The sequence below is a fragment of the Alternaria conjuncta genome (assembly GCF_024043145.1).
Source record: "Alternaria conjuncta strain BMP 0040 chromosome Unknown scaffold_5, whole genome shotgun sequence".
Classification (NCBI taxonomy): Eukaryota; Fungi; Ascomycota; class Dothideomycetes; order Pleosporales; family Pleosporaceae; genus Alternaria; species Alternaria conjuncta.
This window is the reverse complement of record NW_026250094.1, coordinates 1,208,020-1,235,564: the sequence shown is the minus strand read 5'-3', so window position 1 is coordinate 1,235,564 and position 27,545 is coordinate 1,208,020. Positions and strand designations below refer to the sequence as shown.

At 53.1% G+C, this 27,545-nt stretch overlaps 10 protein-coding genes across 10 annotated transcripts; 3 read left to right on the top strand and 7 right to left on the bottom strand.

Moving 5' to 3' along the window:
* Positions 1 to 517: 517 nt before the first annotated feature.
* Positions 518 to 1,642, top strand: J4E85_004061 (uncharacterized protein; the record flags this gene model as incomplete). Its single annotated transcript, XM_051468323.1, has 1 exon — positions 518 to 1,642. One exon carries the CDS (start codon positions 518 to 520, stop codon positions 1,640 to 1,642), a length of 1,125 nt encoding a protein of 374 aa, XP_051327915.1.
* A 521-nt stretch (positions 1,643 to 2,163) lies between these two features.
* Positions 2,164 to 2,769, bottom strand: J4E85_004060 (uncharacterized protein; the record flags this gene model as incomplete). The annotated part of the gene is made up of 5 exons (XM_051468322.1): positions 2,164 to 2,246; positions 2,312 to 2,439; positions 2,512 to 2,568; positions 2,620 to 2,643; positions 2,732 to 2,769. 5 exons carry the CDS (start codon positions 2,767 to 2,769, stop codon positions 2,164 to 2,166), a joined length of 330 nt encoding a protein of 109 aa, XP_051327914.1.
* Positions 2,770 to 3,569: 800 nt separating this feature from the next.
* On the top strand, positions 3,570 to 8,344 carry J4E85_004059 (uncharacterized protein; the record flags this gene model as incomplete). Its single annotated transcript, XM_051468321.1, has 2 exons — positions 3,570 to 5,220; positions 5,268 to 8,344. The coding sequence occupies 2 exons, from the start codon at positions 3,570 to 3,572 to the stop codon at positions 8,342 to 8,344; spliced, it is 4,728 nt and encodes a 1,575-aa protein (XP_051327913.1).
* A 591-nt stretch (positions 8,345 to 8,935) lies between these two features.
* PRE2 (Proteasome subunit beta type-5) lies at positions 8,936 to 9,966 on the bottom strand (the record flags this gene model as incomplete). Its single annotated transcript, XM_051468320.1, has 4 exons — positions 8,936 to 9,292; positions 9,354 to 9,494; positions 9,556 to 9,777; positions 9,835 to 9,966. 4 exons carry the CDS (start codon positions 9,964 to 9,966, stop codon positions 8,936 to 8,938), a joined length of 852 nt encoding a protein of 283 aa, XP_051327912.1.
* Positions 9,967 to 11,957: 1,991 nt separating this feature from the next.
* J4E85_004057 (uncharacterized protein) lies at positions 11,958 to 13,711 on the bottom strand (the record flags this gene model as incomplete). The annotated part of the gene is made up of 7 exons (XM_051468319.1): positions 11,958 to 12,143; positions 12,213 to 12,322; positions 12,380 to 12,516; positions 12,575 to 12,582; positions 12,634 to 13,323; positions 13,376 to 13,461; positions 13,522 to 13,711. 7 exons carry the CDS (start codon positions 13,709 to 13,711, stop codon positions 11,958 to 11,960), a joined length of 1,407 nt encoding a protein of 468 aa, XP_051327911.1.
* A 338-nt stretch (positions 13,712 to 14,049) lies between these two features.
* On the bottom strand, positions 14,050 to 14,962 carry J4E85_004056 (uncharacterized protein; the record flags this gene model as incomplete). The annotated part of the gene is made up of 3 exons (XM_051468318.1): positions 14,050 to 14,628; positions 14,695 to 14,806; positions 14,859 to 14,962. 3 exons carry the CDS (start codon positions 14,960 to 14,962, stop codon positions 14,050 to 14,052), a joined length of 795 nt encoding a protein of 264 aa, XP_051327910.1.
* A 1,224-nt stretch (positions 14,963 to 16,186) lies between these two features.
* Positions 16,187 to 18,666, bottom strand: J4E85_004055 (uncharacterized protein; the record flags this gene model as incomplete). Its single annotated transcript, XM_051468317.1, has 5 exons — positions 16,187 to 17,690; positions 17,738 to 18,095; positions 18,144 to 18,186; positions 18,234 to 18,494; positions 18,544 to 18,666. The coding sequence occupies 5 exons, from the start codon at positions 18,664 to 18,666 to the stop codon at positions 16,187 to 16,189; spliced, it is 2,289 nt and encodes a 762-aa protein (XP_051327909.1).
* Positions 18,667 to 21,417: 2,751 nt separating this feature from the next.
* J4E85_004054 (uncharacterized protein) lies at positions 21,418 to 22,808 on the bottom strand (the record flags this gene model as incomplete). The annotated part of the gene is made up of 3 exons (XM_051468316.1): positions 21,418 to 22,510; positions 22,560 to 22,648; positions 22,731 to 22,808. The coding sequence occupies 3 exons, from the start codon at positions 22,806 to 22,808 to the stop codon at positions 21,418 to 21,420; spliced, it is 1,260 nt and encodes a 419-aa protein (XP_051327908.1).
* A 499-nt stretch (positions 22,809 to 23,307) lies between these two features.
* On the top strand, positions 23,308 to 24,008 carry J4E85_004053 (uncharacterized protein; the record flags this gene model as incomplete). Its single annotated transcript, XM_051468315.1, has 2 exons — positions 23,308 to 23,463; positions 23,520 to 24,008. The coding sequence occupies 2 exons, from the start codon at positions 23,308 to 23,310 to the stop codon at positions 24,006 to 24,008; spliced, it is 645 nt and encodes a 214-aa protein (XP_051327907.1).
* Positions 24,009 to 25,505: 1,497 nt separating this feature from the next.
* On the bottom strand, positions 25,506 to 27,389 carry J4E85_004052 (uncharacterized protein; the record flags this gene model as incomplete). The annotated part of the gene is made up of 3 exons (XM_051468314.1): positions 25,506 to 26,763; positions 26,814 to 27,025; positions 27,084 to 27,389. The coding sequence occupies 3 exons, from the start codon at positions 27,387 to 27,389 to the stop codon at positions 25,506 to 25,508; spliced, it is 1,776 nt and encodes a 591-aa protein (XP_051327906.1).
* Between the last annotated feature and the right edge of the window lie 156 nt (positions 27,390 to 27,545).

Genomic DNA, 27,545 nt, shown 5'->3' with positions numbered 1-27,545 from the left:
TATACCTAGATATGCGTGTAAGACTGTACGAGACGGAAGGAACGCGGGGTTTAGCTACTTCATCGCCGGTGGCAGCAGGGCGTAAGCGATGAGGTCGTGCTGCATACTGCGTCAGCGGAAAGGGTCCACAGGATTCCGCGCTAAGGAGCGGGTCTAACCCGCGTTCGTATACAGCAGTCGCGAAGCGGTCTGATTGGTTGACTGGGTAGCAACGACGGAGGTGTGGTGCGAGCATGATTCAATCGCTAGGATGGGGCAAATGTATTAAGGTATGGAACGCGTAATATGCGTAAACTCCGAGAGAAGGTCGACGGCCTTTGCGCGAGAAGGAGATAGGTGAGTAGAACGAGTTGGATGACATGGCATGGAGGGTGCACACCAATGTGGTCATGGACAGGTATAAGTAAGGAAAGCCTGGTAGGTAGGATAGAGGAAAGGGTACACAAATCTCATTTCGAATTGTATTCCATAACAACCACTTATTCATCAAGACGTTGACAATCCCTCATACCCAAACATGTCCACCAACACCCTCCCCCCAACAATGAAAGCACTCCTCCAAGAAACCAAAAACGGCCCCCTAATCCCCAAATCGATCCCAACACCCACCCCCGGCCCGGGCTCCGTCGTCGTCAAAATCCTCGCAAACCTCCTTCAACATCAAACCCCCGGTATCCTCTCCGGCAAAGCGGGATTCACCTACCCCACCCCCATGATCCCCGGTGGACGAGCCGTGGGAAGAATCGCCGCTACAGGCCCCGACACCACATGTCTCTCAGAAGGCCAACTTGTCTTACTCGAGCCCTTCATCCGCGCCCGCGACGACGCTGATACATGGATATTCTGGGGCGCAATGGAAGGCACGAGTGAGGAAAGTAAGAAGCTCTTTGCGGATAACTGGCGGTATGCTACGTTTGCGGAGTATGTCAAGGCGCCCTTGGAAAACACCTGCGCGCTGGATGAAAAGAGGCTTTGTGGGGAATTGGGGTATACGATACCGGAGTTGGTGCAGCTCAGTGTTGATGTTGTAGCGTATAGTGGCCTGAAGGGGATTGGGCTGAGGCCCGGGGAGAGACTGGTTGTTACGCCTGCTACGGGGCTTTTCTCAGGTGCTGCTGTGGGCGTGGCGGTTGCGATGGGAGCGACTGTTTTGGTGACGGGAAGGAATGAGCGCGCGCTTCGGCGGCTGGTGGATGCGCATCCGAAGCTTGTTTCAAGTGTCCTGAGAACGAACGACGTCGAGGTCGATGTTAAGAATCTGCAGAAGCATGGCACCGTGGATGCGTTTCTCGAGTTCACGCCCATGGGAGCGGAGGGGAGTACACATGTTCGTGCTGCTTTTGGCGCGCTCAAGCAGTACGGACGAGCGTGTATCATGGGCTTTGGTGGCGGCGCGATGAAGGATGTGGAGATTCCGATGATGGATATCGTGTTTAAGAGTATCACGGTTCATGGTCATGCCATGTACCGGGGTCAAGATGTGAAGGAAATGATCAAGATGGCCGAAGCGGGAGTGTTGAAACTTGGAAAAGAGAGAGGTTTTGATTCGGTGACGGGGTTCAAGATGGACGACTTTGAGAGAGGCTTCGACTGGGTTGGCGAAAACCACGAGCTCGGCCAGATGGCGGTTCTAGTCCCGTGATGCAGCCGAATGTGGAAGGTGCGAAGGACCTTGAGGAAGTTACCTTCAGAAATCAATGTCAGCATGTCACTGCGTCATATGCAATTGCTGGAACCAGAAGTCCTTGATTCCTAGTCGGATGAGTACCGACTGCCCGCTGTAGAAGAAGCCGGGGCCTGTTGCAGTCTGTTATAGCCCTATGCATCACCAGCTATCCTAAGTAAAATCCCACTCCAAGAAAATGCAGCAATCTGTCATGGTTCGTGAACGTTTCATGACCTCTTAACGCCGTGTGCCGACTTGAATATACCCTTCAACGATCGTTTTACAGTACGCCAGTCGCAGCTACGGCAGGCGGGTGTAGTCGTCGGGGAAGGAGCGCCGGTCTTTTCCGCTGAAATCGAATCGGTCGTCGAGGTACGCGTGTCGCCGCCGCGGCTCGAAGAGCTTCTAGAGATTACGCTATCGGTCTTGAGGCCCTCAGGAGTTTTGTCTTTACTTCGCTCGCGCGATGTCACCTGTTCCTGAGTCCTCGCGCACCCCTAATCAATACCGTGTTGTTTTTTGAGCTTTTCTAAGTTCTCTTGGCGCTCGGCGAGATCATTTGCGGCCTTGAGCATCTTATCTGGCTGGTGATATAATACTGCTGCTGTTAGTGATTGCAGTGTTGAGGAAGCGCCTGCTACGTACCAACGAGATACCGGTTCTGGAAGTTGAAGCCGTTGAGCTTGTCGCAGGCCGACTTTGCGTCCATTACGTCTTCATAGACGACGAAGGCTGTGCCCTTGGTGTTGTTGGCGATGCCCTGGCGAATTTGGCTGTGCTAACGTCAGTAACCTGGAGTGACGGTGAAGGCCAAGATGCGCCAGCGCATGAGGGAGACGACGTACCGCACTGGGCCGAACTTGCCAAAGAGGTCGAAGAGTTCCTCTGGGGTGACGTTGAAGCTGGAGGAGGATTAGCGCGTGGCAGATAAGATACCTCGGGCATCTACTAACCTCAGGTTCTTTACGAAGAGAGCTCTGTAGACATGACATGTTAGCGCAGATGTCGTGTGAGTTGGTCGCATCGGCCTTGCGACTGGCACGCGATGCGGCATAGCGGACGTACCGGTTGACTTCCGGGGCCAATTTTCCTCCTCGACTCATACTTTGGCGACTGTGATGAACGGTAAAGGACGGGCTGCGAGGTTTGTAATGGGCGGCGGGCGGTGGGGAGGTTGTAGCGAGAAGTGAAGTTGGTGAACATGCGGGATCAATCGTGGATGGCGTGCACGTCCGAGCGCCGAGCTGCATCACGTGGCGGACGCATACCAAGAACAGCGACTCATGCAGCACCGAGATGACGATGCACATGCGCCGCAAACGAGAGGCTGTGAAATGGGAAATCTAGCGTCTAGTGATTATGGACATGCACTGGAATATAGATGTCTCACAGCAAGGTGATATGGTGATGGGTGCACTCCTTGCTGTAGAATCGAGCGCTCGAATCGGAGACGCGGACTTGCAGCGAATGAAGCGGCTTGTCTCCTCCCCAGAGCTCCTGCAACGGCCTACCATCTGCACACGACGGACACATGCGCTTAGAGCTCTCTGTGAAGCCGCCGCATCCTCGCCTACCTATCGCGCCCTGAGAGTGTCGTCGGCGCTGGCGTGGCCGAGTCGTGGTTGGATTGTGCTGGTCGTGGTCGCAACATTCCCAATACAATCCCCGCCGACTTCTCCACCACCATCATTCTGCTCCCGAACCTCCCCCTACGCTCGTTCATCCGCGACCGCGCCCACCGTCGCCTCGCCGCAGGACATGCCCATGCCCGGCTCCTACTCCGCCCGTCTCTCCGCTGATAGTGCTGGTGCTCCATAGCCGCGCATCTGTCTGAGACGCCAAACCGGCGAGTACCTCGCACCTCCGAAGCCCCAGTCCATCCACCTCCGCACCCACGACCACCATGAGGCGCCTCTCGTCCTTCAAGGAGCAGTACAGGCGAGCTTCGGCGCGCGCCCCTACACCTCCGCCGCCCGCCTACGAGCCGCTGTCGCCCATCCTGCCGCCCACGGAGCCCTCGACGGCGCACCCCGCCGGCAATGCGAATATCCCAACCGCGTCGCTATCAGGCACACGGCATATCAATGATGCTCCGCACAATGCTTTCACTCTCAGAGAGGGCGCGCGCGCGTCCGCGGAGCAGTCGTCGCCGGCGGTGACGTACGGGCACTCGTCGCGCTCCGCACCTCCGCCGCCGCAGTATTCTCTGGCGCAGGCATCGCCCATTGAGGCCCTCGCAGATGTCGCTGTCACCAGGCAGCACACAAACCTGCCCTACGCTGACTTTTCGCGCCATGCTTCACACCCAGCGACGTCGCCCGCGACCCTCCCTTACCCGATCGGCGAGCGCGCCCCCGTACACGCCTCCCCCAGGGAGCCCATATATCCTTACGACGAGAGACCCGCGAAGAGAGCGCGCTCCGAGGTGTACGGCTCTCCGCAGTATGGGCAGTCTCAGTCGAGACCGGCTACGAGCCACATCCCGGGCTGGTCCTATAGCGTCGAGCACGCGGCCAACGGCGGCAATGGCATGCATCAGATCAGCGCCGTGCCTGATGACCGACGTGCTGAAGCTGAGCTGCTGCTCGATTTCTTCACGGCAGCTACAACGCAGCTTGCGCAGTCTCCGCCCTCGACAGCAAAGCGGTTGGTCTTTTCACAGTCAGCGCCGGCCGAGCAGCCTTCGCAACTTCTACAACATTCGCAACCAGTACAACAAATACAACACAAGCAAGCGCCCGAAAATCCTTTTCTAGCGCCTCCGCCGCCACCACCGTCATCCGACCACTACAGCCAACCTACGCAGGCACCCGTCGACCTGAAACACCCTTTAGACGCACCCTCCGACCTAGCCCAGACCGCCTCGGCTGCGCAAACACATACACCGCCTGAAGAAGCTCTTACTGTAGTTACACAGCCTGAGATGCAAGATGCCGTTCCGTCAGAAGAGCCAAAGGCGAAAAAAGGGCAGGGCTTGCCAAAAGGGAAGGCGCGCGCATCTCGTAGCACCCCTTCAGCCAGCAGCAAACGGAAGAAGTCGACTCCCAAGCCCAAAAGTGCGCCATCCACGACTACTTCTGGAGCCCTGGATCAGCTTCAGTCGCCGCTGAGTCTGCCCGCCGACCAGTCTGCTGCGGTCCCATCGGACAGCTCTATTCCCACGGTACCTCTAGCCGAACCAGCCCAAACCTCGCCCTCGCGAGCACGTCGTCATTCCTTCTCAATATCTGCTCCACCAATACCAGACGACCAGCCGCTCTCGACGTACTCACGAGCCAAATCACTACCTCTTGGGAACCAAGCAGTCGCCCTTGCTCCTGCTGCTACTGTCGCGCAGCCTGCGCCCGCTCCAGCCGAACCAGAACTTATCTGCGCCCATTGCAAATCGTCCGAATCACTTACCAAAATCGGCGACGGCGAGCAATGGATCGGCTGCGATGGCTGCAAAGAGTGGTATCACTACCCTTGCGCTGGATTCAACAGCGAACGGGAGGTACGGGAGGTAAACAAATTCTACTGCGAACCGTGTAGACCCAAGTTTGGTGAAACAACGAGTAGGTCTACCGACGCACATTGGGCTTATAGTTCTAACATGGTCCAGAGGTTCGTAAATCCGTCAGAGCCCACACAACTGTTGACTACGCTGGTCTAAACGAGGGTGTTCTCAAGACCTCAGACGATAACCCGGAACACCACTATATTTCAGCTTTCAAGAATGGCGATATCGAATTTACCCCCGAGACCTTTGCGCGTGTCCCGGCCCAACTCATCACCGGTGACTTCCTCGAGAAGATGAACGGGTTCAAGGAGCCGATTGTGATTCCTGGCGACATGAACCCTTCGGCGGTGTCAACGGAGGAAGACGTTGTCATGGGAAACACTGAGGGGCAAGGCGACGGGTCAGGATCACACGTTGGGTACGATACAGTCGTCGACGACGGTCAAGACAGTTTGGATATGGTCATTCCTAAAGGTCTGACGGTTCGCCGCGTGGCGGAACTCTACGGCCCAAACGAACCCGTACCCGTCATCGACGTCAAAGCACAGGAAGGCGAAGGCAAGAAGTGGACTATGGGGAAGTGGGCCGACTACTACGAGCAACAAGGAGAAAAGCCAGTACGGAATGTCATCAGTCTGGAGGTATCTCGAAGCCGGCTCGGAAAGCTCATACGGCGGCCCAAGGCTGTTCGAGACATGGACCTCCAAGACTCCGTGTGGCGGGAGGATGACAAGTCTGCGCCGCCGCCAGTGCAGTTCTACTGCCTTATGTCTGTCGCAGACTGTTTCACCGACTTCCACATCGACTTTGGCGGCTCATCCGTCTACTACCACATCGTCAAAGGAAAGAAGGTCTTCTTCTTCATCCCACCAACAAAGCAAAACCTCAAGAAATACGAAGACTGGTGTCTTTCTCCAAATCAAGGACACGACTGGCTTGGCAAACAGGTCAAGGAATGTTACCGAGTAGATCTGTACCCTGGAGATACCATGTTGATTCCTTCTGGCTGGATCCACGCAGTCTGGACTCCCGAGGACAGCCTCGTCATCGGCGGTAACTTCCTCACCCGCATCCATTACGGCATGCAGATTAAGATTCTGGAAATCGAGAAGAACACCAAGGTGGCTTTGCAATTTCGGTATCCGTTCTTCCAGAAGATCATGTGGTTGACCGCCATCAAATATCTGGAAGAAGATCCCATTCCTGGTCCAGTTCAAGAGCTTCTGCAAAGTGGCGAGCAGTTCACACGAGACACACCCATCTACTGCGAGCCAGACAGGTTCGGTCACAACTCGCACCTCGGCGCACAGAACTACAACAAACGATACTACTCCAAGCACGAACTTGAAGGGCTGAGCGATCTTCTCAACTACATTTGGAGAACCGTCTTGATCACTGAAGGAAAAATCGATGTGCCTCAAAAGACCAGAAGTGCTGTTAATAAGTCGATCCCCAAGGGCCATGGCGAGCCGCTTGTGCTAGCCCGACGCTTTGCAATGTGGATCGCATGGAAACGCGGGAACGAGACCATACCATCTTGGGCCTTCTCTGATGCTGTTCTTCCCGAAGTGATGGAGACCACAGAGAAGAAGCTCAGTGCTGCTCAGGTTAAGAGACTGGAGCGTGAGACGCTCCATGAAGCCTTACGAGCAACGGCAGAGAGGTCTTCGGCCCGCATCAAAGCTTCTGATGTGGTTCCCGAGCCTTCGCCGCCTGTCGAAGTGGAGAACTACAGCTATGAGATGGTGCCGGTAACGTCCGGACCATTGACTGGTTTCCTACGACCGTCGGCAAACAACCCACACATCACCACACCCAAAACATCTCAGCTCGGACCCAAACGTGTTGCATGCGATGCATGTAGGAAGCGCCGTATCCGATGCAAACACAAAGACGAGCTTATTGATACATCGAAGCCGGGCATGCACACCATCGACCTATCTGGCTCGTATGGCATATCTGTCAAACGCCGGCTCAGCGATCACTCTGTTGCGGATAGTTTGTCAAACGCCGCCAATGGTCCAGTGAATGGCGGCCCAATCATGGCTGATGTGAACGGCGACCCTTATGCGCTCAAGTCTGGCAGAGTCAAGGCTTGTGCGGACTGTAGGAAGAGCAAGCGTCGATGCATACACGATGAATATGGCAACGTCGATCCTGTCAAGGCCAACGAGATCCCCATTCCGCGGGGTTCAGCTTCAAAGAAACGAAGAGTCAGCGATGAGGATTCGGGATCAACAGCGAAGCGGATGAGACATGAATCTTCATACGACGACGAATATCTGAACGGAGACATACATGCGCGACATTCTCTTCCGAACCAGTTCAGCGGCGGTTCGTCTTTCCTCCAAGAGATGGCCTACTCCGCCCAGCAAGCGTTGGATCAAAGTCCCGAGAATGATGATCTAGTGCCAGTTGATCCTGCCCTCCAGGCATATACGAACGGCGACTACAATCACGACGTGGCGAACTCGTACCACCCAAACGGCGATACGGTCATGTCGTCTGTTGAGTATCAGCCAACCGATCCCATGCTCATGGATGGAATGGAACCAACTGGCCGCAACGGCGAAGTCCACGGTCCTAGCATAGAGCCGCTCACGCCTGGTCCGCCACCACACAACGATACCGCGCGAACGCACACGAACGGCTTCACATCGAAGCCCGGATCAGAACACCACGCTGTTCGCAACCCATCATCGCCCGTCTCGCCCAGACATGTCTCCGCTGCATCGCCCACTGGAACCACCAACAACAACCACACATACAACCCCTACATCACCTCTCCGGCCACAAACACCTACAATAACTTCACCACAAACTCCGACTTCCCTCCTCCACCCGTCACGCCCACTCTCAACAACTCATACAAAGCCCGTACCCAGAACTCGTCAGGCCGCAAAGCCAGTCAAACGCCTTCCCGCGCTGGCCGCAATAGCAAAACACCCAAGTCCACACCTAGCAAGCGGCAAGAAAACGGCAACGGCAATGGCATCAAATTGGAGCACGGCATGAGTATGGGAACCGGTATGGGCATCGGCGTCGGCATGAATGGAGGCATGAACGTCCCCATGGGCAGCATGATCAACATGATCGACCCCAACCTTGACCAAGCGAGTTTCGATCTGATCAAGCAGCTACAACAGGAGGATTTGGGATTACGAAGGCGGAGTCGTTGAGGAAACTACACCACACCACACCATTTCTTGGCACTACTTCACTATCATTGGAGATGTTCTCCTTCCTTTTCCTTGATTTTCCTACATCATTTTCTGTTTTGTCTTGTCTTGCATCAATTCGGTCAACGGCGTTCGAACATGTCCAACGTATGGGGACAACGGGACTTGCGCGGCGTTTACTACTTCCTTGTTAGGAAGCTTTTGCTTATACCCAACTATTCGGCACTGGGATAGTGTACATTGCACTTTTTCTTTTCTCTTTCATACTCATGTGGTGGAGGGGATAGTAGGCGTTCGTTAGCCTGCATGGACTGCGGCTCTTTCCTTGTTCGGTTGTTCGCTCTTGGGGGGTTGCATGCATAGTATCATAGTTATGGTGACTAGTCGCGTATGATTTGGTAATGCAAATGCAAACATCACAATGCGTAATTCGCTTCATGAGGAAAATATTGTGACGTGCCGTTATTTCATTGGACATGTCTAAGTCGTGAGTCGAGTGAGACTGCCACATTGCAGCTATCGTAGTCTGCCGTCTATCTCTCATCCCCTCAGCGGGCCTTGGGCTTCTTCCCCTAACCCATAGCCACCACACTACTCCAACGCACTAGTAACGTTCGAGAACTCGCCCTTCTTCAGCTTCGTCTCCCAGAAAATGGGATTCGTATCGTTGAAGCCGTGCTTGACCCAGCCGTCCTCCTTGACATGGTACAAGTTGATGAAACCACCAGAGTACGCGTCGCGATGAGTAGCAGCGAGGATACTCCTCCTGCCCAGCTCGAGCGCCTCGTCGTCCTCCAGTTCGTACTTGTACTGTGCGTCGAGCACACCGTAGGCGAAGGTCTGACCAGAGCCGACACAGAAGAGGTTGCCGGCGAGGCGCGTGCCGTCGCTGTCGATGTAGTAGAGGGCGGGGCCTTCTTGAGGGGTTACGCCTGCGCACATTGTTCCCTGAGAAAGTTGTTAGACGGGGGAAGTAGGGAGGGGGTAGCGGTGAGGGGGAAAGACGTACCATACTCAGACCCATGCCCTTGTACGAGTAGACGAGGTTGGCGAGGATCTTGGAGGCTGCGGCGACGGAGATACGGCGCTTGTGGCGGAGCTCGTGGAGGCGACATTGCATTCCGAGGTATGCGAGCCAGTATTGGCAGTCCTATCGCATGTCAATACTCCGCTTCTCTTCAGACTCCTTCGTGTGGTTGTCCTGTACGTACAGCAGCGCCACCAGCCATGGTTCCCAACAAGCAGTTGTTGATCTCAATAACCTTCTTGACCGTCTGACTGGCTATCCAGTTTCCAGCCGTCGCACGCGAATCGGTGGCTACGATGATGCCGCCCTTGAAGCGGAAGGCGAGGGTTGTGGTTCCGTGGGCGATCTTGATGGGGCAGTTCGGGTTAGAGTAGTCGTCCGTCATTGCGCGGAGCCATGATGCTGACTATGAGGCTGTCAGTACAATCCACTCCTCATAGGTCATAGTAAAGGGTGAGCGCACCTGAGCTACTGGTGGTAGGGCGAACTTGAGAGACAGCTCTGGGGTGCCGCTGTAGAGCTGCAACTGCTCCTCCTCGGACGGGCCTTCCTCTGTATACGCCGGTCGGCTGTACTGCGATACTAATGAATCCATGGTTGCGAGGGTGTGTATTGGCGGGATTCAGAGGGTATCGGAAACGTGATCGAGTGGTTGGGGTGGGGATGGTTGATTGTTTGACGTGGTGATGTGAGCTCGAAGCTCCGGCGTTGTCGGTAATGCCAAGACATAGCCGCGTCTAGCTGTTGCCTTCACCAGTCCGGTGGATCAGCGCCGATGAACTACACTACAACCTGCGCACTTTCGAGCTGTCTATGCGCGTAAACGCTGCTATGGGTGATGCGTCCTATCGTTTGCTTTGTTCCTTGCCATGCCCACGTCTTCCTCTCTAGCACTGACCTCCCAGTGATCGCCACTCATACGAGCAGCGATGCTCAGTACCGCGCGCCTGGCGTGCGTCATCGCCATTTATCGCAATCGCATCTACTCCAGTTAACCAAAGAGAAGGTATGCGACCATGCTCACAGGCATGCGCATGCGCAAAGAGTGTAGAGATATCTGCAGTCATGCCGTTACACACAGCGACGGACCAGCGTGGCGCAGACGCATCGCAAGAGAGGGAAATGCCATCGGAAGGACTATTGTACGACCTTAACACATCTCTACATACGTCATCAGGTACTACAAGTTCCTGCATCGCGCAAGTCAGGAACGGGCGTTGGGGCTCAAGCGTCACATGCCGCTCGTTGAGACTTGAGGTCAGGCAAGACATGGCGCCGACCCACGCGCGCATCTCGCACCCATGTCAGCCTCAGTCACTCGCCCAGCGGACTTGAACACATGTTTGCATTGCCTATATGCAGGCACCAGCAACAATCATGCAGGCACCGCTTTCACTCGCTCTGTCTCATTTGTCGTCTCCTGTATAAGCATACGTGCGGCCCGCGTGCAGGTCCGGCGCAGCGTGCGTGATGGTAGCAAATGATCGTCGAGGGCAACAGTATATACATAGGTGTACGCCATCAGCAGAAAGAGTGCGAAAGGACTTGATCATTTGTACATTGTGTGTCAGCCATAGGATAAAGTACTGCCTGCACCCCATTGTCTGCTCTTCTTTCAAGTCTTCTGAATGCCCCGTTACGACACTACACCTTATTCGTACTATCAACCTTCGCGACCACCTTCAACTTACACCCCATCTTTTTCACACACTGCTTACCATCGTATTGCCCCGCCCACGCGACTCCACCCCTTGCCCGCGCGCATCGATTCCGGCGTCGATCTCTCCTCGCCGCGCACCAGAGATGTGCTGGTTCACCCTCACACCAGCCAAAGGCAAAAAGCAACAGCGCCCTTCTACCGACTCTTCATGTGCGGAGGAACTCGTTCGCGTTCGCCGTAGTCCCGCGTCGCCCCGTTTCAGCGACGTCCGCGTCAGAGTACCGAGTATGAGCCTCGAAGTGGAGGAAGGGGGTGGTCACGATCACGTGCACTTCGACGCGCACCTGAACCACCACCACAGACATCCTCATCTACATCCGCTACTCATGCATCCGATTCATGGCCATAGCCACCACCACCACGGACTCGGCATAGTCGACATCAAAGAAGGCCACCTCCGCGGCTCAGGCAGGAAACGCAGCATCTCATCTCCTTGCCCTCCACCCCCAACCCGCGAGCCATCACGTTGCCCACCACCGTCCCGCCCCCGCGAACCAACTTATCACACCCAAATCGTCGAGCCTAGGGCATCAACAACGACAGTCCGGGAGAACACCCGCACAGCCCTCCGCAACGTCCAGCAAGAGCGGACCCGAGGAACTTTACGCAGAGTAGCCGGTTACGAAGCCTTGAGCAAGAGCATGCCGTGGGATTGGGATTGCGTGAGCAGTACTGTGGGAAGTAGTGCGAGTGGGGGAGGGAGGTGGATGAGGAGGAGGAAACCGAGTGGGTTGAAGTATCCGCCGTTTGGGAGTATGGATCGTTGGCTTTGACGCATTTCCTTATGTTTGGGTCTTGTGTTGGAGTTTGAGGTTGGAGCGAGTAGTCTTAATGATTGTGTTATGTTATATACCCTGCCCTCAATTTCATACCCTCTTCTCGATGTATACTGGCCATGAATGCGGGACAACCGTGAAGTAGGCTTTCCACTGCCAGTCTTGTGTAGGGTCTACTTGCTTGATCTTGTAGTCTCTGACTAACGTCGCTGCGATCTTCGCGAGTTCAATCTTAGCGATGTTTTGGCCTGGACAGCCGCCGTAACCTGCACCAAACTACGGAGACAGTCAGCATGCACACAAAGATGCTGTTGTGCAATCAGTACGGGGACAGAGGTAACCTACAGGTATCCAATACTTCTCCTTCGTAGTGCTATCCTCTGCTAACCAGCGATCTGGACTGAAAACATGCGCATCGGCACCCCAAATCTCCTTCGAGTAGTGCATCACCCATGCTGCAGTTTGAGGTCAGCATGGTCAACAAAGCATATTATCGAAGTTCCTTCACCTACGATTGATTGATACGATCGTATTCTCGGGTATAGTGCGACCGCCAAACGTCAAGCCTCCCTTAGGCGCTATACGCGGAAGACCCATGGGCACTGGACCGAAGATGCGAAGCGCTTCTTTTACGCAAGCTTGTACGAAACTGCTCAATATCAGCTTCACATCACTTCAGATCGCGAGGCTTAAAGGACTGTTCTTACACAAGCTGCTGTGTATCAGCATAAGACACAACTCGATCACCACACAATCCCTTTTCTACTGCTTTCACAATCTCCTCATGCGCTCGCTCCCACGCATTCTCATGCCGAATCATATGATAAATAAAAGACTGTATCCCGGCAGCCACTGTGTCCGACCCCGCACCCACAGCTGCAAGCGCCTGCGTACCAATCTCGCGTATAGTAAACTTACCCGGATACTTCTCATGCTGCTTAAACCAGTACTGCACTGCATCGTATCTCGCATTCTCATTCTTCTCTCGATCCGCCAACACAGACGTGACAGTGTCGAAGAGATGGCCCATTGGTAAGATAGACAGCCATGTCATAATGGGGTTGGCTAGCAGGGCGATGTTGATCCAGCGGAAGTAACCTGCTACCGCGATATACGCGTTCAGAGCGAGGGAGTTTGAGATGGAGTTACCTATGTCTTTGCCTTGGGCGAGGAAGCCGAAGGGTTTGGAGAAGACGATTTCGCCGATTACGTCGAAGGTTAGGTAGGATATGTAGGTGTTGAGATGCATTGGTTTCTTCGCGGCTGCGTATTCGTCCATCCAGTCGAGGAAGGCGTCGAAGGTACGGTCAATGTGCTCTTCGGAGCGGAGGAGGTTGGAGACGGTATATGCCGCGGCTATGTATTTTGACTTTTCGACCTTCTTCTTGGGGTCGGTGGTGCTCATGGGCGATTGGAAACGGTAGTCTGGTAGGGCATGGATTTTGTACCAGTTTGCCTGGTACTCATGTTAGTCGTCTCGTAGATCGATGTGCTTTTCGAAGTAGTACCTTGTGGAGAGGAGCTACGAGAATCTTCGCAATGGCATCTGGATGGTTAACGCTGAGTTCGTCGTATGAGATACGAACGAAGTGACCTAGGGAGATTGTGAGCGAGCCATCGATAACAAGCGCTGCTGCATATCTTTTACACTTACCATGTTGTTCATGTAAGCGTATGAGTTCGAGGTTCTGATCGCCTCTTAGGATTCGATGCATATGCCAAAGGCGAGTAAAAGAAGCCGCGAACGGCCCTGGTATATCGCTGATTGCAGCGAAGTACCAGCGCCATGTAAGTAGAGTCAAGAGGCTGATGCTAGCAATCGAAGTGACTAAAAGCCAGACCATGTTGATTCGGTCTAAACGACTGATGTCTCTGTATAGTGGGAAGATATGCGGCGTGGCACATGAGTGGGATGAAAGGATTCGAGCCTTGCATACTTTTGGAATAGCGGGATGCGGCTTTGACCCAATCGGGCTTTTAGCGACATGCAGTTCGAGGTGGCATAGATTACGGACCGTTAGCGCGGGTGAGGATGGGATCCTGAAGTTTTTACATTGATACGCGGCTAGGTACAATACAATACTGAGTAACTCAATACAGGAGTGAATCGCTATGCCGAGCTATATATACTAAGTCTCAACCCAGCTCTAACGCAAGTCTTCGGACGTATCTCTTGAAGCCGCTATAATCTCGGTGTATGTCGCACGTCCAGCTCAGTCGTCACAATGATTGAGTTCTGCCGGGAAGACTTTACAGAGTTAGAATGCGTCTCCCCAAATCCGAAAATCGGTGGACCTGGTTGTTTGTGTAATCCTTCCACGAGCTCCACCTGCGACTCGTTGCCAGTCAGTCCTTGCTCTAGCCTCGTTATAGTTCCCATAGAAGCACGCTTGTTTCGGAGTCCTCGGCGCATCGATGAGAGATGGTATGGCTTCTCGTTTGATCGCTCATAACTGCCCGCAGAGCTGTGTTTGCCTCTGACTTTACCCCAAAGTGCTTTCATTGCTGGTAAATTCGCCGCAACAATCGCGCATTGGACCTCGAATGATGCCACAATTATCATCTTTCCCACGTCTATTGATAGGTCTGTCTTCATCGAGGATACCGATAGGAGGATGGGTAGGCGGATGATTGCGACTGTGACGGAGATGATGCCGAAGGCGAGGACGGAGACGACGGTGACTTTGCGGCGTAAATTCATTTGGAGAGTCAAAACGGAGGGTATCGGGAGACAAATAATGTAGAGGTCCATGAAGATGTTCTAAAGGCGACATGTGTCAGTGTGCGCGCAAAGCGTGGTGGCTGAGTGTAGGTAGCCAATACGTACAAGGATAGGTGGAGTGAGCATCATGACACGCATATCAATGCATGTAACCTCGGGGTGCAACATGGGGTTGAGGATCTTCTCAAATGGTACGCATTGTAGGACTGTCATGAGTCTAGATGCCGTCAGTCTGCGGCTATATGAACTGCGGATACCATTCAACTTACAAGCTGGAGAGGAAGACCGAAAACGCCAGTGCGAATCCAAGATATACGAAGCCACGGAACTTTTGGCCAACAGAAAGCCGGAGATAGAACAAGAGGAAGGTCATCTTGATGACTGAGTGTGCGCCATAGATCACGATCTCTTCAATAAATGATATCTGTGTGCTTCCTTAGTCCTTCTATCTCTCATGAAAGCACCCGTAGAGAACGTACCCGAAGAAGGTCCAGAGATTGGAAACTGCATTTCACATTGCCTGGTCTGTTGGAGTCGATGGTAAGTCTTCGCACAATCTCAGAAGATCATCCCCAAACTTACTTGCCACAGCCCAGGTTCAGAAACAGCTGCAGAACAATTTGATGAACAATACTGACGACCTGAGAGAATAAGCAAACGTGGAGACATCGCAAAGCTGGTCATGTTTTACCAGTACAAGACATGAAGCTGTATCATCCCAACCCCATGATCTCAAGACTAGTGCGCGAGAGTAAAATCGGGCGACCGAGGACAGCAAGCCGATTGCGAACGTGACGTAGGCGACAACATACGCCCACTCGAAGAGGCTGAGCACCATACTGAAGCTGTAGGGTGGGAACTACTGCTGGAGGAGAAGGATGAACGAGCAACTCCACAAAGCAGAAACAAAGGAGATGCATCTTAGATCCAACTGCGCGAAGATCAAGCCTCCACCCTACACGATGCCCGAAACAGCGTTCACGCATCGACACGAAGCAAAAAACCTCTATCGAGTCTCGTCTGGCTCGCTGATTTGCCTGACACGCCGGGAATGCGCGCCACGGCACAACGTGCGGCGCAATTAAACCCGGACCTGGTAAAGCCATGTGTATTGTACCCCATCTCAGGGGAGACGAATGTTGATCTTATGTCGTTATGGCGGCAATCTAGATGGCGTGCGTGCTCAGGACGCCAAGAGGTACAGGCTGAGGAGCGCGGTTGAGGCCGCGAGGGGGTGACGAGCTATCCAACGGTCTTGCCGCCTTGGCAACGTACACGCCAGGTGGTACTATCGTCGGGTAACTTGTTGATGATCGCCAATTGGGTGATTTGGGGGTTTAGGAGATTTGCAGGAGAATTGGAGATGTTGGAGGGTGAGGCATGGAGGTGTGGCTAGTCAGCAAACGTCAGAAGGGTCCAAGCAATGACTAGGAAGGCACGTCATGGCGACGCATTGGCATCAACACTTAGTAATAGCGAAGGCACGTAAAGGTACCGAGGTATCGACATGCCACAACACATAATTTTGCGAAAACCATCGACACAATGCGAACGATTATCGCCCAAAAGACTAGATTACGGATGCACACTTCCTCGATTACACATCCTTCACAAAACCAACCTCAATAACCTTATCCATAGGAACATCCAAACTCGCAATCTTCGCTCTCGAGTTATCCCGGATGAACAAGAAAGCCTTCAAGAAGAACCGGCGGATAATGTTCGTACCGACCTTAACCTTCATCTGCTCCTTACCAATAATGTACAACACCTCACGGTTGTACGCACGCTCAAGTGCTTCCAGACGAGCAGAAGTAGTTGAGCTGCGTGTTGGAGTCGATATTCCACTTCCAGCAACAGTCTCGGTAGCCATGGTCTTCTCCGGCTGGGCGCCGGTAGCCTTGGCTGATATTTCGCCATCCCGTTCCAGGGCCCGTGCGACGATGTGGTTGCGGACTTTCTCGTAGATCAAAGATGCTAGGTCTGGGGTGATGACTTCGTCCATGTAGCCATGGCGGACTACTAGGCGGTAGCAGTTGGGGACAGCAAGTCGCGAGACACTGTATCGGTTTTCTGGGGCGACGAAAGGTACTTCTAGCGGCCGAAGATGGAAGAAGACGATGACCTCGGGGATGGTGACTAGTTTGCGGATGAATTGACTGAAGACGATAGGAGTTGTCTCGCCAGCTTTGTCGAAGAAGATGCCGAAGCCTTCCATGGTTCCAACAGATTTGCTGCCATACTGCTCGGTCAACTCTAGGCGGCCGTCGGGCAATGTCTTTACGAAGTGCGTCGTTGGGAAGCGATCGCTAGCTTCCGCGCCCCACTGCTGCTCTTTACCAAATCGCCAAAGGATGAATATGGACCCAAGGAGGCATGCAAGAAGAATGGTGAACCAGGCGCCGTCTGGAACTTTGGTGAGTGCCGATGACAGGTAGGCACCGTCCAGGCAAGCGATGGTGAGCCAAGGAAGGATTACAAAGTATGGCTTGATGCGCCACACTAAGATTGCAACGAGTGTAACCATGCATGTGTCGAAGAACGTGACGAACATGACGCATACACCGTAGGCGTTACCCAAAGATGTTGTGTTATTGTAGATTGCAGCAACAAGTACAGTGCCAATCATCAGGAGCCAGTTGATGCTAGGGATATACAGCTGTCCATGATACGTTGTCGAGGTATGTACGACCTTGATCTGTGGGAAGTACGAGAGCTTCATGATTTGGGTCAGGAGCTGGAACGTCGCCGTAATCATGGCCTGAGACGCGACGATGGCAGCAGCGATGGCTACGATGAGCGAAAAAATAAGCCATCCTGGCGGGGCGCAGTTGTAGAAGGGGTTGGAGTATGCCTCTGGGTGCACACTGATGTAGGCAGCTTGGCCACTGTAGGCAAGCAGTAAACACGGGTAGGCGTAACCGAGCCAACTGATCTGTACGGCACGGCGACTGAAGGCACCGATATCTGCGAAGAGAGCTTCGACGCCTGTGAAGGCCAGGAGTATACCGCCGAGACTGCGCCAGCCTTCGTATTTGTTCCGTATGAGGTAGTCGAATGCGTAGAAAGGATTGAAAGCTTTTAGGATCGCGTAGTCATAGCTGTAGGCGTCAGTCAAGAGTACTTCGGAAGTAACAAGAATACATACTTGGCAAGGTTGTATATTCCAAACCCAGCGTTCAAGGCCAGCCATACAATGACGATGGGCGAAAAGACAAACGTCAATTTCGTAACACCAAGCGGTTGCACGACGAATAATAGGACGAGAATGGCGCATGTAACACCGATGATGGTGGACTTCTCGATGTCAGGCTTCACCACGTTGAGACCTTGAACGGCACCCAAGACGGATTGAGCTGGAGTCAGAACACCATCAGCCATGACCATCGATACGGCTAATACACCGATGACCTGCAGTAGACCACGAAAGAACTTGGACTTTTCGATGGTTGAGCGAATATTCCTTGTGGACCGGCCCAGAGTATCGGTATTGTGTCTCTCCATTCCTGCATGATAGTCAGTATAGCAAGGTCTGTGGCGGGATGCACACTCACGTATTAGGGTTGCTTCGCGTGGATCTCTGTTCGCGATGTTTGCCTGCATACATTAGTGACTAAAGATCTCACGGAGGTGATTTGACGTACATATTTGGACAGAAGAGAGTATGTGCTGAACGTCCCGCCCTCTCCATCGTTGTCGGCGCGTAGGATGATCAAGACGTACTTGACGGTGACCATCAAGGTGACAGACCATAGTATGAGCGACAGGGCACCGAGCAGATTGATTCGGCTAGGCGCCTCTGTGAAAGTCGAAGAGTAAACATACAGCGGCGATGTTCCAATATCACCATAGATGACACCGGTGGATTGGTATGCCAGGACGAGGATCTGTGTCAGACTGAAGACCTGCGTCGCGTCAGTGAGCTGGATCACACCGCGCCATGTGCCTCCTTACCTGACTGCGCTTAAAATCGCGCTCATCGCGCAGACCTGCATCTTCGTCTTCCGCGTCTTCCAGTTCGCTGATCTTCGCATCCACCGAAGTCCGATTCGCGTGCGACTTGGTGCGTGAGCGCATAGGATAAACTCCGCCCACGGACTGCGACGACCGAACCGGATGCAGGTCTGCATCTGCAAAGTGTATTGAGGTATCCATACCAGGCTGTCGGTGTCGTACGCAAAGACAGTCAAGCAGTCTCGCAGGACTTATACAATCCCGTTATCTGGCCGCAACTGTGACTGTCTGACAATCTCATCTGGTAACAAGCTCTACCGCTGACGCAAAGCTTTGGTTGGCTCTTAGCCTAGGTGCTTATCGTGAGAACGGAATGCCCACGTGTAGTTAGCTGCTTCATTGTTTAGGCAGGATGGCGCAGCACTGCGGGATTTTCTTGAAGCGTCGGCGCGCGGGGATGTGACTTGCAGCGCTTGCTTTTCGGCGCCGCAACGCCCTTGATGCAATGTCGCGGGCTCGTAAATCGCGCATCCCGTGAAGACTTGCCAGGAATAATGGCTAAAAGCAGGATTTGGCCCTCAGCTCGTTGGGGAAGCACACAAAACATGGGCACTCGAAAGAGTACAGTGTGGTCGGTCACAGTGGTGACGAGCGACCATCAGCCGCCGTCGTCAGAGGTCGAGCTTTGCATCGTGCAGACTTCATGCACGAGTACCAGCTGAAGTTTGGCGGGGTGTGGGATGCCTTTGTGTATCGGGCAACTGCACCCTGAGAGATGATTGCAGCTAAAATCGTCCTGAGCCAATCAGCGAGGGTCGCTAATGCTTGAGCGGGTCACCCCGCTAATGCTTGGTCTGACCTTCACAACACGCAGCCCGTGGGCCTCGACCATGCGTACGACGCTCATTGACAAACGGTTCGGTACCAGCTCTGCCTCGTTTCCTGGTAGCACTACCTAGCAAGTGCCCGTCGCGGCTCGTGTGTATGATATTTCTTTATGTCAAAGGCCCGAAAACAAGGGTACGATCGTAACAGCGCATGGCCTAGCTGACGGTGCCGTTGGTCTAGAAAAGCGTACCTGCATCTAGAAGCCAGTTAGGTCGTTGTCACGGTGTGTCGATTCTCAGTCCGCGTAGTCGCAACAGCCACCGTACTCTTCACCTACGTGCGACACACCTCAAAAGATGTTGCATTCATCGCGCAGTCCTAGTTCTTGTGTTGACGATACTTCTCTTCTCGAGAGCGCAGTCCTAAACCATATGATCATGGCAGCTTCTCCAAACCGAATTGCGCATATTCAGCAAAGAGACAAACGCTCTATCACGGCTCAACGTACTCATTCACGTGATTTGCGAGTAAGCGTTTCCTCTCGCCAGTATAAAACCTCCATTTAGCATTCTCTCCATCTCTCCACCTCACTTCTTCTAACGTAAGGGGAATTTCCAAAAAAAATGGAGCGCAAATCCATGTTCCAAAAACGAAGCTTGATCGAGTCATGTCTTTTGCCTCGTCAGCTCCGCCAACCTCACTTCCAAAAGTCCAAAATTTCCTCTGAATGTCTGTTGCTCTTCTCCACTGCTACTTTTACCAAATCCATACCAGTAACTCCAAAACATTGTCCACATACATCCATGGTGGTCTGTCCCTCAAAAAAGAAAGCTCACAATTTTCATGGAGAGCAGACTTCATGGGATTAAAAGCTTCCAACGGAAAAAGCGATCGTAGATATCATTGATGTCTGCGTCTCTGAGCAAGTTAAGCCATTCAAAAGACAAGAGAAAACTATGATGGAGTTTTCGAAAAAATTTGTCGATGTCGTCTTCATGTCCGGGCTTGAGCACAAAACTACTTACGCAATATGTCATGGACGTTCGATCTGTTCCCATTTCTTGAAATCTTTCCCGGTACAGGACATGTCTTTGTTCTTCTCGTCTCCACAATACATAAAGTCTTCTCTTCGACTAGTTCTTGACTTTTACCTCTTTACTGCAATCATTGTGTGTAAATTCTAAAATCACAAATGGATACCTCATGTGCTCCAAAATCGCCCTCGACAACCGGTCATGTTCCTCCCTCCGTCTGCCTTGCTTCTTTGAAAAGTTTCAAAACTACAACATACCAACGCATGTGAACCAAAATACCTACCACGCTTTTTGGATGTCTTCTGCGCTCCTGCCTTTCTGCCTACTTCTTTCGCTTCATCATCAAAACTCCGAGGCGAAGTCCGTATGTGGGAATCATCGTTCTCAAACTCAGAACAAAGTCGAAGGAAGAAGTTTCCATGGAGTCTTTCCTTCCTCTGCGTGCAACACGCAAAATTCGTCAAGGGCATCCTCATGCACGACCTCCAATCGAAAATCACAAGCTAACCTATGCATGAGTCAGTGGAAAGTTTCCAAAAATCTGGGTCCGAGGATTTATGTGTTCTGCTTCTCGGTCGTGGGCCAAAATTCAAGTACCTACGTACTCATGCTTCCAGCCTTCTACGAAAATCCAATCTTAAACATGATCTCGCTCTTCGAAAAAGCCTACAAGACCCTTGATGATTTCGCGAACAAGGTCGGAGGAATGAGTGGTGGTACGACGCGCATCTCTCTCTCGATGATGATCATCATCACCGACGTATACATCCCCATAAAACCAACACATAGTATATTCATGCATGTTTCTAGTATATGCCCATAACAAAAACCCTCTATATGCCAAAGCAACACAGCCCAAAGCCATAACCGACTCCCCAACTCCACATCATCACCGGGTATACCACGCTCAATTCATACAAGCACTGAACATATCGCTTCATCCCAGCATCATCTTCCAAACCTCCTTCACGCGTTGTGAATAAACCAGATGCATCCATTCCAGAACCATGTCCTACAACTCGTCGTGCGCATCCGGCTCCGGCATTATAATAGGCTCCGTCGGCCTACCGAGTTCCTCATCAATGCTAACGCCCTTCTTGGCGCGGTACTTTTCCCACACGCTCCAGAACTCCTTCTCCATGCTCTTCTCCATTTGGTCGGGGAGGACGACTACGTACTCGACGTGCAGGTCACCGTATTGCAGACCCTCGTGGGTTTCGAGTTGTTGGGCCCATACTGGCATGCCCTCTTCTTTCACGATTTCAACCATGTTAGGCTGGACGACTTCGCCGCGTTTGCGGGAGAGTTGGACAACGTGGCCGTCCAGGTGGGTGATGTTACGTGTCCAGCCGCCCATCCATGCCTCGCGGAGGGAAAGGACTTCGCGCCAGAAGAGATCCTTGCCCCGTCTCCGGAAGAAGGTTCCGTCTGTGCGCTCGTGGTTTTGTTCTCCCATGGCAGGTTCGGCCTCGACGAGGTGGACAATGAGGTCGCCAGCGACGTAATCGGGGCTTTCGTCTGCTTCGTTCTCGTAGGTGATGCGTACGCCCTTTGGCATGCCCTTCTCGATCTCGAGATCGTGTGATTCGGCTTCGCGGATGACTCTGCTACCGTGGCAGACGGGGCAAGGCTTCTTGATCGTCTTTCCTTTGCCGTGACATTGGTCGCAATGGACTTGCACTTGCTGGAATAGGCCGGGTGCGAGTTGCTGTCGCTGGATCCTGATACCACGTCCACCGCATGTACCACAAGTCTCCACGTGTCCATCCTCCGAGCCTGAACCCTCGCAGGCTGAACAAATCGCTTGCTTCTCGATTGTGAACTCCGTCTTTCGGCCGTTGTAGAAGTCGCGCAGGGGCAGTGCGACCCGTACTTCCATGTTCGGTCCGCGTCGTTCTCCGCCCTGGTGTCCAAAGTGTCCTGAGCCGCCGAAGAAGCGCGAAAAGAGATCGAAGGGATCGTGCTGGCGTGGACCACCGCCTTCTTTGTGTTGCTTGATGCCATCGTGGCCGTACTGGTCGTAAATCTTGCGCATCTCTTTCTTGCTGAGGACCTCGTAGGCTTCGGCTATCTCGACAAACTTCCCACTTGCCTCATCGTCGCCACTGTTAAACGTTAGAGGTGTGAGCTGGTATGATGGGTTTACGAACGTACGGGTTCTTGTCTGGGTGGAACTTCTTGCTGAGGGTTCGATAAGCTTTCTTGATCTCGCGCTCCGAGGCATCTTTCTTCAGGCCAAGTAGCTACGGTATCATGTTAGGAAGTGCACTTCAACTTGCAACTGAGGCGAAAGTACAGATGTGTACAGATAACGCTTTTACATACCTTGTAGTAGTCCTCTGCACCCACAACGATCAGCGCCAGGAAGGCGACCAGAAAGAACAGCGCTAACCGTGGGAGCATTTTGTCCTATGAGTTGCGCCAACAGCGGTGTTGAAGTTGCGAAAGTGAGTGGACGGAATAAAAGTATCCGAGATAAATGCAGAAGCAGATTTCTACATGAGGTTCGCGTGTGAAACTCAGGTACGAGCGACCCCGAAAAGAAAGAATTGGGAGAGTGGAAGCGGAAGGGCGACTTGGAATGTGAAAGTGGATGTTGCGAATGGGACACGATAGCAGTAACGTAGATTATGCGGCCAATCGGAGTTAAGCCTTGGCATTACCGACTTCACTTTTCATGCGAAGCGATTCCCACGCGACGACGGTCAATTGAGGCTGCACCACCCCACACGCTTCCGACACGCGATTAGATAACTTACAAGGACGCATTGAGTTGCCGTCTCCATATACACATCCTCAGGTCGACCTTGGCGTGCGCAGCCCGCGCTAGCAAACCTCCGCAAGACCTCCGCAACCACCGCACACCAACCACGCCTCGACTCGACACCCACCACCACCCGCCATGGCGTCGATAGCGACCAAGGCGATAGCCGGCAAACCAATTGTACCGCCATGTTTCACAAGTCAGAAAGTCGGCGTCGTAGTTTCAGCAGGCAAGATGGCGAGAGCAGTACGAGTGCGCGTCTCAGAACATGAATGGAATAAGAAGTTTAGGAAGGTGTGTTGGCACGATAATCGCACATTTGCCCATAGCAGTGCTGACGAATAAACCAGCACTTTCCAGCCCCAAAAACATACATAGCCCGCGACCCCAACAACTCCGTCGTCGAAGGAGATATCGTGCGCATAACATCCGGGTACCGCACCTCCAAAGTAATCCGCCACGTCGTAACCTCCATCGTCGCGCCCTTTGGCGAGCCCGTCGAAAACCGACCCCCAGTCCTCACCCAAGCACAACTCGACGAACAGCGCATCAAAGAGCGGTTATTGAAGGACGTACGGTCAGCGGAGCGGGGCAGGCAAGCGAGTATCCAAAGACTGGCGCTGGCGCGGAAACAAGGCTTAACAATACCCACATTGGCGGAGGCTATGGAAGGCATGAGGATACATACCGAAGCGGAAAAGGCACGGGCTGAGGCGCATGGTGGGCAGGCTGGACAGCAGAAGACGGCGAAGGAGAGGAGGCTGGAGCAGGGCAAGAAGACGAAGGCGGAAGTCAAGGCGGAGAGTAAGGTTAAGAATGCGAGGAAGCAGACTGCCTGAGGTAGTTGTGAGGTGGGAATTGTAAAACATATCGTGTATACATCAAACGCATCCAAGGCCGCCTGTACGGTGAGTTGTGGCAGCGCATGGCATACGCTTTACGATGTCACTGATGCTCAGCATTGCTACAGTGATGACTATACTAATCAAGCAGCCCTCACATCTATCTTATAGCGTTTTCTCCTTCTCCATGGGTATATAACGGTCTATCTTCTGTTTCGTAGCTCAGCCCAACACCGAACTGACACTCAAGCCAAAAACCCAGCTCCCACGGCCAGGAGAGCTACCACCCATCCCACCAGCCTCAAAGAAGCTCCATCTCCACTCGCCTTACCTAACACCAGTCAGTCAGTCAAACATCTCACACGCATCTCGTCAAGTCTCAACATACCTTCCCCATCCCCCGTCTGCACCGCACTCCCCACGGCCGTCGTACTCTGCGCCACCTCCGCAGCCCTCGTCCCATTCGGCCCCTCTATCCCCTCCAACTCTTCACTCCACCCGAAGCACCCCTGCTGAAGATTAAGACTCTTATCCGTCTTCGCCTCCGGATAAATCTCCTCGACGCACTCCCTCCACTCATTCCTCTGCTCTCGCGTAACCTCGCAGTAAAGCATGCAGTCCTGCCACATTTTCACCTCGGCGCCGGGTTTGCAGCACGAGGCGAGGTAAGGGATCGTTTTGTTGCTGACGTTGTTGCCGATATTGTACATGCACCACGCGTCGGACACGTCGCTGAAGTACATGTTTTGTGATGAGGGGGGGCAGGTTAGGGGCGTGGGGTAGGGGGTGCCAGATATTATCATGACTGTGCCCGAGGGGGGTGGGGTGGTTGGGGAGGGGAACAGAAAGGTGTCCAAAGAGGTGAGGGAAGACATGGTTGTGGGATGGCGTTGTGCGGCTGAGGATGTTTTCGCTATATTTCAAACGAAGAGATGTTTTCGTGGATCCGAAGTCGTGCGGGAGATATGTGGAATTCCGTCTGTGTTTAGCTCGTATGTAAGTTACTTTTACCTTTCCCTTATACTCATCCCATCCACCGGCACCAGCGGCACTTTACCCACTTTTCTTCTTCTACTACTTTACTCAAGCAATGCCCATCCCGAGGCTCTCATCTAACCTCTATACCAACCATGCCACCAGAAGACTTTTTCCCCACTTCACCGACGCCTGGGCCCCTCTTGACTTTCAATCTTCCTCGCGTAGTTGTAATCGTACGAAGAGCCTCATCGCGCGTAACCCGTTCTAGTCAGGCGCCCGATACGCCAAGAGCTCCTGGCAGGAAACTAGGACAAAACAGGGAAGATCCAGGGCAGTAAGGCGTGCCAATTTAGACATACGGGAGATTTTCTGGACGGCTAACGGGAAGGGAACACGAAGAATGACGCGCTGTGGCTGTGTGTTGAGGCACTGCGTTTTGTACATTGGTAGAATAACGAACATGCATAGAACCATGTCTCCTAGGTATAACCATCCTCCCCACCATCAACACCCCCCTCACACAAACGGCAAAACAACATGACTACCAAACTCCCCACCCACATGCACCACATGCGTCCCCTTATTCCTCTCCTCAAGCTCCACCTTCTTCCTCGGACCAAACTCCTGCACAAGAGGATACTCGCCACTAACCTGCACGCTAATTCCCTCTCCAGCCTCGAAATCAACACCCATAGCCCACAGCCCTATCTCCAACTTCACCACCTCGCCTGCTGGTATCTTTTGCACTTCGTCGTGTGTATGGAAAGGATATTGTGGATGGATAGACTGTGAGGGATCGGTTTTACGGTGGGAGGCGCGGAGGACGCCTGTAGGGCCGTAGTAAACCATCAAGTTCGAGTAATCGGACTCTGGGATTTCGGCGGCAGATTTGTAAGGCGCGGCAGACCAGGGGATGTTTATGGCGATCATGGGTTTGCCAGTTTTGTCGAGTTTGCGGATTAGGACGTAGACGATCATGTCGTTGAAGTCGGGGCAGGACATGTATAAGACGGCTTTGGGGAGGCCCATTAGGCGGGTAGGCTTGTCGAAGGTCATTGTGAAGGCTGCGTGGGAGACAGGGGAAGTGTTGCTTTCGGAGTTGTAGGTTAAAGTGCCGGGCGTGCTTGGTGCGGTGGCTTCAAGCTTGTTATCGGCGGAGAGGTAGAGGGTGCGGTAGTCTGTTCGTGGAATGGGGAAGTCTTCTTCGACGATGGGGTAGATGGCTTGTTTGTCGCCGTAGTTGAGCGACGACATGCGTACGCGCGGTGTATTTTCCCAATCGTTCTTTTCGCCTTTGAGATAACGGTCGAAGAAGGATGCGAGCTCGTCGATGGATTCCTGGACGGCCCATAGGTCGTACCACTCTTGATACGGGTCCCATCTTAACCACTTGTCTTTCGTATCGACTTGCATCCAGCCGCGTATCGATCCCATAGTGTGCACGAAACTGGAGTAGGATGCGACGATGTATGTTGGGATCTTTATGCTGGCAATGTCGGCGCGCTTGTCTGCCCAGTAGGGGTTCATGGTTGAGGAGCGACGGTACATCTCTTTGAAGTCTTCGAGTCCGTTCTTGCCCCGGATTACGTGCTCGGTGATGAAGTCGAAGAGGCCATTGTCCCAAGCTCCGCCGCGGACGAATTGTTCGCGGTAAAGATCACCACAGGCTTCCCAGGGTGCGATGGCTTTAAGTGAGGGAGGTTGTGTTGCGGCAATGAACCATTGGACGATTCCGAGATGTGAGTTGCCTGCCAGTCCAATCGAGCCGTTACACCTGTATCATCGTTAAACTAGTGTTATCCGGAAGACTGGTGCGAATCTTACCAGTCCATCTTTGCGAGCTCTTCGATCACGTCGTGCCCATCCTCGCCTTCTTGCTTTCCCATGATGACAATGTCTCCATCTGAGTCTCCCGCACCTCTCGCATCTACGTTGACAACCGCATACCCCCGAGGAACGTATTCTGCCGGATCGGGTCCTTCGAATCGCTCAAGACCGCTGAGGCAGCCTTTCGGTACACCGCAACCCCATTTGACCTGGATGATGTTAGTCTTTCCTCATTCTAAGTCTTTGATCTGTACGGTAAATACGAACCTTTGACATCATATCAATGCCCGTATGCTTCTTGCCAAAAGGACTCCAAGCCACAATCGCAGGCACTTTCTCACTCCCATCGCTTCCGACTGGCCGGTAGATATCGCAGTACAGCGTACACCCATCTCTGACTTTGACAGCGACATCGTGCTCAGCAATCATGTCTCCAGAAAGTGCGCGAGCGCCATCCCGACTTTGGTAACCCTTGCGAAGAGTCTCTTTGCGCGGATTGAAGCCTTGGTAGCCATTTTCACCCACCTTGGGCGGCTTGACAGCCAGATTGGCGACCTGAAAAGCGAGAGGCATGATTGCAGTATGAAAAGAGCGAACAAAGAAGTTGTTGCGAGTGACTTGCAGCAACATGGGAAGTAGGAGGCCGCATCGTGGTTTTGAAAAGAGCGTATTGTTGCCGGTGGACTCCGTGGAAACCGCCCGACCGTTCTCGGCCGCGACACTTCTACC